General features: G+C 33.6%; 1 protein-coding gene across 3 annotated transcripts in view; it reads left to right on the top strand.

Moving 5' to 3' along the window:
- The window catches only part of LOC136407109 (probable ATP-dependent RNA helicase DDX60), a 105,020-nt gene that overhangs the window by 58,067 nt on the left and 33,761 nt on the right, over positions 1 to 13,192 (top strand). For all 3 annotated transcript variants that reach the window (XM_066387739.1, XM_066387722.1, XM_066387731.1), the window contains 8 exons: positions 403 to 558; positions 1,432 to 1,581; positions 3,224 to 3,343; positions 3,870 to 3,965; positions 10,024 to 10,139; positions 10,745 to 10,884; positions 12,817 to 12,926; positions 13,026 to 13,130. In XM_066387739.1, coding sequence (XP_066243836.1) covers positions 403 to 558; positions 1,432 to 1,581; positions 3,224 to 3,343; positions 3,870 to 3,965; positions 10,024 to 10,139; positions 10,745 to 10,884; positions 12,817 to 12,926; positions 13,026 to 13,130 — 993 coding nt within the window. The remainder of the gene's footprint in view (positions 1 to 402; positions 559 to 1,431; positions 1,582 to 3,223; positions 3,344 to 3,869; positions 3,966 to 10,023; positions 10,140 to 10,744; positions 10,885 to 12,816; positions 12,927 to 13,025; positions 13,131 to 13,192) is intronic.

The following is a 13,192-nucleotide window of genomic DNA, read 5'->3' as shown; positions in this document are numbered from 1 at the left end:
ATCCTTATGAGAGTATTTTCTTTATGAAAAATGCTCTTTTAAGATAGGCAAGAGTTCCTTAATTAAAACACAAATTTTAATGTGTGTGTGTGTGTGTGAGTGTTGAGAGAGTTGTTCATATTTAATAATTATCAAAAATTGAATTGATTTATAATTAGATTAATTTTATATTAAATTTTACTTATAGTCTATAGAATGTGATACTGACACATAAAATAGTATTTAAAAATTAGAGTGAAGATATAGTCTATATCTTATCTTCTATTGTTAACTCTCAACAATTGTGAAACATGAAATAATAATGTTGTTGAAGCAATTGAAACTACAACATGATTGATAATTATTTTCTTGCCCAGATTGAAATAGTGTACATGAAAATCTAATATGTAATATTTGCTTTAGGTGCAGGAATCAGGTACTGAGAAGGATATTTCGAAATATTCAGTTCATATGGGAGCAGCTCGGTTTCAGTTAACATATATGGGCCCTTACCTATTTCGAGAAGAAAGAAGTGATCCTGATCCCAGGGTGCAGCATTTTATACCAGACACATGGCAGGTATTTACTGAAAAAATCGGCAGCCTGGAAAAGTGAAGAAACCTGACGGAAACAGTTGGTTGACATCTCCTTGTGTGCAACAAATTCTGGATGTGTCAATCACTTAGAATGCTGTATAATGCCAATGAAAATACGGAAAAGAGTCAGTTAAAAAAGTTGGCTCTTTTAAATGATAGAGTCTGAATTAAAAATTAAGATTTCTGATTTCAGTTAGACTGCTCTTAACCATTGCACTGTGTAATTATTATCTACATCAATTTAATTTCAAAATGTAGTGCCTGATGTTTAATGATATATATTTGGCAAGAGTTGACTGGTTTTGCAAAGTAGCAGTGATTGTCCCAATGTTAAACAGCAGAGTCATTCATAATATATTATTATAAGTAAGGATAACTATCATATATAGCCTATTGCATATGTGCATGTGTGTTTTTTTGAAAAAAATGACATTTTTATGTATTAATTTATTGTCCTGTAATTTATAAATAGAAAAATGGAAATACATATAAAAGTAGATTTCAGTAATTTTGATTTTAGTCTAAGGTTCCCCAACTCAAGGTAAAAAGAATTCAGAGAGCCAAACTGCATGATAACCTGGGCAGGTCCCATTCTGATAATGTTTGTTTATTTGGGTATTTTGATCTAAGTTTAAGTAAAGAATTTTTCAGTCAAAAATGACAGTGAATTGAGTTATTTCCAAATAGCAGAAAACGGTGATTCCCTTAAGTATCATCTGCTGTTGTAAACACTACTATGCCTCAGAAGGAATCATGAATACTAACTTGCCTTAGATATAGTTGTTTGTCTTTAAATTAAAGATTGGGACTAAATATGTATTTTCAAAATGAAATGTGATTTTTTATTTTTATCTAGAGGGAACTCCTTGATGTTGTAGATAATAATGAATCAGCCGTAATCGTTGCCCCGACTTCATCAGGGAAAACGTATGCTTCCTACTACTGCATGGAGAAAATCCTGAGAGAGAGCGATGAAGGGGTGATTGTATATGTTGCTCCAACAAAGGTAGTGTGTGCAGATGACACTATATATCTTACAGCAGTTTTCCTCAACTCGAGTTTGTGCCATTAATCATGGGGAGGTAGCACAATGTCCAGGCTGCAGCACTGCAGTCATAAGTGTTGGATTTTGTGCTGTTCTGAGTAACGTGCTGAAATCTTGCACCGTTCCATTCTGTCCTGCCTGGGACACAAATCATCTCTATGTCTAATGTATCCGTGCGGTGTGCACTACCTGGCCATTAATCACTTAGCAACCCTCTTGGGTCAGTTTAACTGTGCTATCACAGTGTTTGTGCTCAAGTAATCCTATTTTACTGAGAAATGACCCCAAAATGCAAAAATGGTAACACTGGCAATTGGGATATGCCAAAATGAAGCTGTAAAATGCTTCCTTTAAGTGAAATGGTATGTATGCATAGAAAAAAAACCCATAGTATTGTATAAGATTCACTACTATCCCCAGTTTCAGGCATCCATTAGGAGTCTTCAAACACAGGTTTGTGTGTCAGAAGAGGCTGCTGTACTACTCTTCTAAGCATTAAGTGAGATGATGTATGTAAAGCATTTAGTATTTTGTCTGGGTATAAACAATGATCACTAAGTGGTACCATTAACCTTTATTTTTTTACTCATTTTATTATTTAAACCTGCTTAGGTCCAGCCCTTATTAAAAATTAGGATTTAACACTTTTGAGACTTTTGCTAAAACAAACCATCTGATGTCTATGCCAGGGTTAGAAGACTATAGATTAGTTTATAAGAGAGAGGGGCAGAAGGAAAAGCAGCGTTCTCAGTTTTGTCTTCATGCTCTGAGAATAACCTCCAATTCCTGCAAGTGCTATAGGCTTCTTCCTTTATAACAATCTGTGTAAAAAGAAGTCTATAGACTCCTGGCTAAATCAGAATTTTTCTCCTCATATAGAAGGGATTTGGGTGTTCCATCCTTTTTCTTTCCCTAGGAGAATTCTTTTTTTTTTTTAATCTTTTTTTATGTATTCATTTTAGAGAGGAGAGAAAGAATGAGGAGGAAGAGGGAGAAGTGGGGAGGAGTAGGAAGCATCAACTCCCACATGAGCCTTGACCAGGCAAGCCCAGGGTTTCAAACCAGCGACCTCAGCGTTTCCAGGTTGACGCTTTATCCACTGTGCCACCACAGGTCTGGCCCCTAGGAGAATTCTTAATTGCAGTACTTAAAATGCACTGAGAGAAGAAATTTAGAATGCTAGTGCTAGGAGAGTTCATCTCTATCATATCACCCAGTCCTCTCACTTTACAGATGAGAAAATGGAGGCTTAGTGAAGTTACGTCATGTGCCTATTATTGAAGAACCAATTATATTTTTAAATGAAAAAACATCATTTGATTTCACCAGTGCAAATATATATCATGTTTATGTGACATAGAGTGTTTATTGTTTTTAGCCTTCACATTAAGAAGCACTGTGATATATTATACATTAAGGAAAACTTTAAAATGGGACCAGTGGGAAGCATTTGGTACAACTAGTTCTTTTATTAAGAAAGAGTTATATAAAACTGTCACTATACCTTTTGCATGTAAGTTTGTTTGTTCCCTGCTTACTGAACTAATTTTTTCAGTGTTATTGATAGTTACTGAATAGCCGATTGTGTCTTTTATGATTTCAGGCTCTTGTTAACCAAGTGGTAGGAACTGTCTGCAGTTTATTTACCAAAGCGCTGCCAAAGGGATTAGTGGTATGTGGAGTTTTCACAAGAGATTACCGTCATGACACCTTGAATTGTCAGGTACGTCACAGACATGAACATATAATAAATAATAATGCATATTAAGTTACTTCAGTAGACACCTCACGGTTTTAACGCGAGGATGAATTAAGTTCACAATTACCCTGAGAGACTTATTTATATTTTAACATTTTGTTGGTATTATTTTTATTTAATAATGTGGTTAGCATTCAAAAAATTATATTTTCCACACAAAGTATATAAAATGCTTTTCTTTTCTGAAATTTCAACTTGAGCAAGCAGCTTCCTTCAATAATGATGGTTTCAAATTGTGGCGATTTTATATCCCAATGTACTACATGGGAGAATGTTTCTTAATAAGCTAGCTTTACTTTTTGAATGTATCAACTATGGCATACACTTGTTATACAAATTTATTTTATTTTTGACAAATGAGATTTTTATTGTAATAGAAAGGCCAATATGAATATACTATGTCATCTAAAATATTTTGTCGATGTTAAGAAGTTAAAGCTTGAGATTTAAAAAAAAAATTAAGTCATTGGTTTCATATGTTTTTTAACAGATATTGGTGACAGTGCCTCAGTGCTTGGAAATACTCTTGCTATCACCTCGTAATCAAAAGTGGTTGAAAAGGATGAGATATGTCATATTTGATGAGGTATGCTACCTTTCACTATCATTATTCCATGAAAAATTTTATGTACATACATTATATAGCTTATGTATTTTAGGAAAGATGGTGATCTTATGGATAGTTATTAAAAATATTCACTTTATGGAAGGGATAGAATGAATGTGCTGGTATTAAAAGATAGATCTGAAAAGAGCTGAAAAGAAAAAATGAAAAAAATTCCAGAATAAGAGTGATAGTAGCAGAGAAAATGTATCCCAGAAATCACTGGACACATCAATGATACTAGCAATAGACTCTTTTTGTCTCTTAGCTAAAGAACTTCTTTACCACTGAACCAACTATCTTTTAATAGGTACTTGCCTGTTACTTATACCAGTTCCATTAATGGCTAAAATTAGTCATGTTACTTTATTGCTAGTTTAAAAATGCTTCATACTGTTAGCTAGTATTCATTTGATGAAATAAAATGCAAAATACAGCCCTGGCTGGTTGCTCATTGGATATTGGCCCAGCACATGGACTTCCTGTATTTGATCCTCGTCAAGGCACAAAGGAGAAGTGACCATTTGCTTCTCTTCCTCTCCCTTTCCCTCTTCTCTCCCTCTTCTCCTACCATAGCCAGTGGCTCAGTTGATTCAAGCGTGGCTCCAGGCACCGAGAATGGCTCAGTCAGTCTGAGCGTGTCAGTCTCAGGTTCTAAAAATAACTTGGTACTGGAGTATTGGCTCCGACGGGGGTTGCCGGGTAGATCCTGGCACGTGCCGGAGTCTGTCTCACCTATCTGCCTTCCTCTCACTTAAAAACAAAAAACAAAATACAAATAAACAAGTAAACATACTAAAATAAACAAAATAGGCTGCAAATACAGGAGGATGACATAATCTAAACATAAATTTTGAGTTATATTCTAATGCATATATGTATTCTTTTCTAATACATTAATGTATTGAAGGTTTACCATTAATCTTAAAGTATTACTTTAGCAACATTTGAAACATTATGTTTTTTTTGTTTTGTTTTTTTGGGGGTTTTTTTTGTATTTTTCTGAAGCTGGAAATGGGGAGAGACAGTCAGACAGACTCCCGCATACGCCCGACCGGGATTCACCCGGCTCGCCCACCAGGGGCAACGCTCTTCCCACCAGGGGGCGATGCTCTGCCCCTCTGGGGCGTCGCTCTGCCGCGACCAGAGCTACTCTAGCGCCTGGGGCAGAGGCCGAGGAGCCATCCCCAGCGCCCGGGCCATCTTTGCTCCAATGGAGCCTTGGCTGCGGGAGGGGAAGAGAGAGACAGAGAGGAAGGAGGGGGGGGGTGGAGAAGCAAATGGGTGCTTCTCCTATGTGCCCTGGCCGGGAATCAAACCCGGGTCCCCCGCACGCCAGGCCGACGCTCTACCGCTGAGCCAACCGGCCAGGGCCGAAACATTACGTTTTTTATGATTCAGTTTAAAATATCTTTTAATTGCCATCATAATTAACTTTTTGGTCCATGGGTTAATTAAAAGTATATTTCTTAACCTCCAAATATACCTTATTTTAAAACTCTTTTAAAAACTTTTATTGAATGTATTGGTGTGATAATAGTTAATAAAATTATATGTGTCAGGTGTATAATTCTATAATATATCTATATATTGCATTGTGTGTTTACCATTCCAAGTCAAGTCTCTTTCCACTATCTTTTTGCTTTGTATTTTTAGCATAGTTCCATTTATGTCAAGAATATATCTTTGTATTTTTTATCCTTTGAATTTCAAATTAAAAATAATTTTATATTAGCAACACATTGAGAAAATGAAGTAAACAAGCATTTTATTTACTTTAAAAAACGTTTTATTGAATGTATTGGGGTGGCATTGGTTAATAAAATTGTATAGGTCTCAGGTGCACAATTCAGCAATACATCATTTGTATGTTGCACTGTGTTAACAAACATTTTAGTGTCATTTATAATATCATAAAATATACAAAGTACTTTGAAATAAATTTTTAAAAAGATATTCAGGACTTTTATAAAGAAATCTTTAAACTTTACTGAGTGGTATTTAATAAGACTTTTTTAAAAGATAAAGTCAATAGAAACACCTAAGAGAACAGTCCATGTTTTTGCATTGGAAAATTCAAAATTGCTATCAGAACTGCACTGATTATGATAACGACAGATAATTTTGGACACAAATAAGTTATTTTGTACAATTAGGCCCCCATATTGTCCTATAAATTTAGTGCAATCACAATAAAAACTCACCAATTTTTTTCTGTCCTTTTGTGGTGTTTGTGTGAGTACGTGCATGCGTGTGTGTGTATATACACTTTTGCGTGTTGGGGAAAGGAAACTTATTACCTGATTCTGAAATGTATATGGAAATACAAAAAGGAAAAAGTAGCCAAGATACATTTAAAAAAGATTAAAGTATGCAAAAAAGATGCATTTGAAAAAGATCGGCATGAACAAACTTGCTCTGTCATGTACCAGGATTTATTGTACACCTTAGGTAATGAATTGATGTCTTTAATTTAAAACAGAGATAAACAAATAGACAAATGTGTCACACAGCCCAGAAATAGAACCATGTATAGATATTTTGTTGAAGATAAAAATGGCACTGGGAACAGTATTGGGAAAATTGGAAATCCATATGAAAGAGAAAAATATTAGATCACTTCCTCGCATCATACACAAAATCAACTGCAAATGGTTTATACATAGAAATGTGAAAGGCAAGTTAATGATACTTTAGAATATATATATTATCTGAAGAGTGTACAGGTGGTCCTTGGGTTACGACACAGTTCTGTTCCTACGACAGTGATATAACCCGAATATTAAAGGAATTCTTTGGCTTTTGACAGTCCAAAATGGCACAAGTGAGCATGGGGAGGGGAGCTCCAACTCCCTCATGTGCCACATCATTGCGTATTCTTCTGCTGTGTGCAACCAAACGAGTTCTCTCACGTAGTCTGTAAGTACAATGCTAACAGTGCAAGTCAAACACTCGTGTCTCAGTTTTTTAAAGTTTTTATGGTAGTGAGCATCATAAACTCAAAACATCGTATATTGAGACTGTTATAACCTGAGGACCTCTTATATCTTAATTACTTAGGAGTAGAGAAAGACCGCTTAAACACAAATTTGGAAACCACAAACTATGAATATATTAACAAATTTAACTCTATTAAAATCAACAATTTTTATTCATCAAAATATATGATAAAAGAATTAAATTACAAGCCACTGAGCAGCAGGATTTTGTAACTCATAAAATGTTAAGAAAAACACTCACACAAGGAGATTTTCCAATGTCTAATATACCCCTGAAGAGAACTCAACTAAAAAATTAAATTAAAATCATAATGAAACATACCAGCCAGATAGTGATGGTTAGGATCTGACAGTGTCAAGTGTTGCTAAGAAAACAGAAGAACGGGAAGGCTCATCCACTGCTAGCAGTGCCACTCGAGAAATTGTTTTGACAGTCTAATGAGGATGACAATGTTCCACCAACAAGGAATTCCAACTCTTGTTGTACACCCGAGGACTAGAAAAGATTTAAGATCTTAAAGAATAAGACAATTTAAAAACTCTCACATATGTGGACTCGGAGAAATGTGCAAAATGTTCAGAGTAGCAACTCAAGTGTCCATTCAAGTGGAAATAGTAAACAAAAAATGGTCTATATATATAGATCAATGGAAATGAATATAACAATCATAATATTGAGCAAAGGAAGCTAGACACAAAAGGGGACATGCCATATAATTCAAATGACAAAACCTCACAAAATCAGCTTACTTTGTGAATACACACACACATATACAAAAGTACAATAAAACCATTCCATAATTAAAAAAACAACAACAGCATAGTAACTATTGAAGGAGCTTGTTATAATACGGACTTCTGAGAAACTGGACATATTTGTCTTGATTTATGATGATGTTTGCTTTACTTAGTTAACCTGAATAATACTTTGTTAATATGAAAGTCTATTTTTATACAATTGTTGAATGTTGTATTTCACAATAGAACAGATTTAAAAAGAATGCAAAGATTGATTTAAGTTTAAATAATTATATTACACAAATTGCTATACATAAAATTGCTATTATATACATAATAGCTACCATTATTTTAATGTTTACTATGGATATTTATTCTAAATGATTCCCAGCTATTATGCCATTTACTGTTCAGAAAAACCGAGTAATGTAGTTATCATTTTTATGGGCACTGAATTGAGGCAAAAAGAAATTATTTTTCCTCAGTTCACCCCATGTTAAGTGCATAGTCAAAATGGTAACACAGGCAGCCAGCTCCCGTTTCCTGTGCTTTCATGCAGCACAGACACACAGAGGTATCTGTGCATGAAAATGATAAGGTTAAATGTCTTCTACCATAAAATGAAGGGAAACATGGCAAAGTGTTTATTTTAACTCTTATCTTTTGTATCTTTATTTAAAATAATAAAAAAAGTGCTTCTTATTGTCTCAGTTCATCATTATAAATTCAACATTCATCTCCAATTTATTAGGAATTCAAACACATTCACATTTTGTTAAAATGACCTTTTCACCAATATATTTACACTGTCTTTTGCATATATTTATATTTTTTATTTTTCTCTCTATTTTGACTAAAGTACTTTTGAAAGCTTCTCTTTACCTCTTCACAGTGCCTGTTTATAGTAGATAAATGCTTCATAAAGGATAAAGGTTTTAATAAAATTCAGAAATGCATTAGCAAGACTTGAAACTGAGTTTTTTTCCTGTTTTTCATATTCTATGAAATTTAGGCCATAATATAGATAAGGATCTAATTTTATTAAATGAAAGTTTATTTTTAGCTGAGAAATTTACACAAATTATTTAAAGTCGAATCTTTTAAAGTGGTTCTGTCTTTCATATGTTATTATTAATTACCCATATCATTGTGGCAAACTAGTGAGTGAGTGAATAATCCTTGCACATATCTTGCCCCCATTTACAGTCAGGAAACTCAGCTTTCTCTAGATTTCTAATTAGTACAAAAAGTGCTCTATGTATATTTATAGACTGAAGCCTGGAGAAGTTTATGTATTTCAAAGTAATTGTTTCATAAACATTTTAATCTGCATTTCAATGACAAGACTAGTGACATATGAGTAAATGTTTTATTTTTATAGAGATTTTTCTTCATTCTGCTTGTTTGTGGTAGTTCCTATAATTTAGCCAATAATTTTTAAAAAGACTTTATTAATTTTAGGAGAGAAAGAAAGAGAGAGAGAGAAGGAGGGGAGCTGCAAGAAGCATCAACTCCTATATGTGCCTTGACCAGGCAAGCCCGGGGTTTCAAATTGTTGACCTCAGCATTCCAGGTCAACGCTTTATCCACTGTGCCACCACAGGTCAGGCCTAGCTGATAATTTTTTATGAGAGAGAGTGAGAGTGAAAGAGAGAGACAGGAAGAAGGAGAGAGGATGAGAAGCATAAACTCCTAGTTGCTTTCACTTTAGTACATTGAGCTTCTCATATGTGCCTTGACTGGGGCCCTGCCAGTGTACCCTTGCTCAAGCCAACAACCTAGCACTTTTCATGCCAGCGACCTTTGGCCTCAAGCTGGTGAGCTTTGGGATCATGTGGATGATAAGCCAAAGACTCAGCACTGGATGAGCCTGCTCTCAGAGCTAGCAGCCTCAGGCCTCAAACCCAGTGATCTCAGTGTTCCGGGTTGATGCTTTATCCAGTGCGCCATCACAGGTCAGGCCAGCCAATATTTTATTAGTAAACAAGAATTACAGAGTGTATTCTTTTGCTCAATTTGTTCTGGCTTATGAGTATTATTACCATGGCAAGTGATAATCTTTTTCAAAGTTTATCCATCATCATTCATAATAGAGCAAGTCATCTCTCAATATGTTATTCTCAAACCCAGTTTAATTCTTCTCAAACTTCACTGGGATTCTTTGACCAACTTTGTCAGTGGTGAATGGACATTACTGAATGTGGAGAGAGAAGGAAATAATTAATTATGGTAGAATAATCTATTAATATTTTGGTTAAAATTCTAACTAATTTTATACTGAGTCTACTTAACCACATTTTCAGGTCCACTGTCTTGGGGGAGAAATTGGAGCAGAAGTTTGGGAGCATCTTCTTGTTATGATTCGGTGTCCCTTTCTGGCACTTTCTGCTACTGTCAGTAATCCTGAACATCTCACCGAGTAAGCCTTTTGCATTTATTGTAATTGCTGTTAGTGCTATTATTGATAGTAAAAAACTATCCAGTCATAGATATTTAAATTAATCTTTAAAACAAAAGTACTTCTTCAATGGAGATTTGTTTTCTTCAAATTTTTTATACTTATCTAGAAAATATTTTCTCTCATCCTTTGAATAGATATCATTCACATTTCTGGTTCTCAAGAAATTTGTGTGAGAGTGATTTAATTTTCCTGTATAAAGCTTGACCTTTAGAATTTTAGAGAACAGCATAAGGTAGTTTAGAACTATCCTTCCAATATATTATTCACATTACTTTTGTATCAAAACACCAAAAATGTTTTCAAAATGAGTCAACACATATGGCAGAAATGAATAAAACTGTTCTATTGGGCCAATAAATTTCATAAGAAATCTTAAAGTATCAATTCTCGGTGATTGCATAAAAGTAACAACTGATTAAACCTTGTGAATGTAAATATAGTTTTAATATGTTAATGTTTGGAGAGATTTTTAATCTCTTAGATCAATTTTTTAATGATTTTCCTCAGAAAGCAAATGATGCAGTTTTTTTGTGATGATAATACTTTCTTCTTTTAATAACTAGATGGTTGGTGTCAATTAAAAGATACTGGCAGAATGTTGAAAGCACAATGGAAAATTCTGGCCCATCGCAAAATGCCTTGAAAGTTGCAAAGAAACAAGAGAGAAAAAGAATAGAAAAGCCATCGTACAGAGTTAGACTGGGTATGACTATTTTATCTTAGAAGGGGAGCTCAGAATTATTGATTACACTCTACATGCATGTAACATATTAGGGCTCTTATATATGTAAACCAATTTGATTCTTACTACAATTCTGAAAAGAAATCAATTTTGTTTTAATATACAGAGGAAATTAAGTAAGAATATTAGCTCTAGGAGATTGCAATGCTGAATAGCACACAGTTAACAAATGGTGGATCTAATAAACTTGAAGACCAAGCTTTTTGTTAAGCTGAGCTATTTTGAAATAATGTGAATTCCTGCATAATTCAGTGTTATTAAATATAGAATTATAGCATAGACAAATGTTTCACTTCCTATTTTGTAAAAAAAAAATAAAGTCAAAACCATTTTAAATGGCAGTTCAATTTTGGTTTGCTAAAAAATCAGTACTTCAAATATCCAGTTTCACTTGTGGTCTCATTCTGTGCTTTCCTGTTTCATACTGTGGTAGTCTTTCTTTTCATGAATTTTCTAGACATTTGGATTATTCATTGTTCCTTAAAATTTGCTTTTTTAATTCTTACTTTTCTGGAATTACCTTTCATCTATTCAATACATTTGACCAAATTCTGTTTTTTCATTATTTAAGAGATATTGTCTAGAGGCACAGCTAAAATAGAACCTTAATTCTTTTATTTCAAGTCCCATAGTATGTCCTATGTTATGACATTTCCTACTGTCTATTGTTACTATTTTTATTTGTCTTTTTTTTTTTTTGGAAAGCACTAGACATTTTAAATATATTTATGTATGTATATATTTAAGTAAGTAGATAAAAATATATATAATGTATTGTATGTAAATATATGTGTGTGTTTGTGTGTATGTATAATTTGTTTTTAGTCCATGTCATGGTGTCTTTTTTTATATATACTCTAAATATTTTACGACTGAATTAATGAGTGTTGCTATGACTGTTTTCATGAGTATTCTATGAAGTAGTATAAAGTCATATTTTTCTGGCTACTTTTCAGCCAAAAGCTCTGCAGATCCCTCATGCTTTAACTTAACAAGTATTGAAATGTCTGATATCTCCCAGAACCCATTATTGAACCAAACTCTTTGCTTTTCTGAAGCTTAAATTTTAATGTGGACATAAAGCTTAAACAAAATGAATAGACAATAAAATAAAAATAAAATACATAGCATGTTAGGAAGTGGTAAACACTAAGAAAAAAAATAAGCCAAGTATAATATTAATAGAGATATTTAGAATATCAGCTTCTGGCCTTACTTGTGGTGGTGTAGTGAATAAAGTGTTGACCTGAAACTCTGAGGTCGCCAGTTCAAAACCACAGGCTTGCCTGGTCAAAGCACATATGGGAGTTGATGCTTCCTGCTCCTTCCTTCCTTCTCTCTCTCACCTTTCTAAAATAAATTAAAAAAATATTTTAAAAAATAAAAATAAAACTGTAATATCTGCTACTTTAATTAAAGAAAATGAACCACAACAAAATAAGACATATTATCTTTCTTTAACCTGGCAACATTATTTTTTAATGGTGGAATGATAATATAATAATAATAGGAACAATGATACCTAATGTTCTTAATTAATTGTATGACTGTATATATATTTATCCCATGCTCCATTACACAAAGGCATGTTTTACAAGAGTACATAGAGAAATAAATTAGAAAATAATAATAAAATATCAGGAACTGAAAAGCGATGATTTAACACAATTGAAGATTAAAACCAGGAAGAAAAGCAAAGCACAGATATGCAGTGTAGACACATGGAATCCTCTTTCAATGTCTTCCCAGTGCACAGCACTGCTTCTAATGTTCTATTGGTAATGGGCTCATGCATAGCTCTTCCTAGGCCTGCTTATAATTGTAAAATCATAATTAGGTCATTGTTTTGAAAGCAAACAGAGCTTAATGATTGTTTCAATCCTATACTTACAGTATGGTACAAAGAGCGATACAATGATCTAGAAAAGTACGTGTGTTCCCTAAAGGATAATGAGTTTATCATTGAACACTATCACCCATGTGCAGCACTTACAGTCAATCATGTAAGTATAAACCATTTTGGAAAATGAGCATGTATCCAGGTTGTTAAAAATCTCTGTATGGGACATAAAATTAACAGTTTTGTATTATATGGTTTTTAGATAGAAAAATATGGAATCCCTTTCGACCTTGGATTTTCTCCAAGGGAGAGCATACTGCTTTATGATGCGATGGTACACATTTGGCCAGAATGGACAAGAAAGAAGGTGTGTGAATATATATGCATGTTATTGCTGTTATCTCTAGTTCTTTGGCTATGGCAGTCCAT

Source organism: Saccopteryx leptura, chromosome 1 (genome assembly GCF_036850995.1).
Source record: "Saccopteryx leptura isolate mSacLep1 chromosome 1, mSacLep1_pri_phased_curated, whole genome shotgun sequence".
In the NCBI taxonomy this organism is placed as follows: Eukaryota; Metazoa; Chordata; class Mammalia; order Chiroptera; family Emballonuridae; genus Saccopteryx; species Saccopteryx leptura.
The sequence above is the reverse complement of the archived record's forward strand: the minus strand, read 5'-3'. Positions and strand labels throughout refer to the sequence as shown.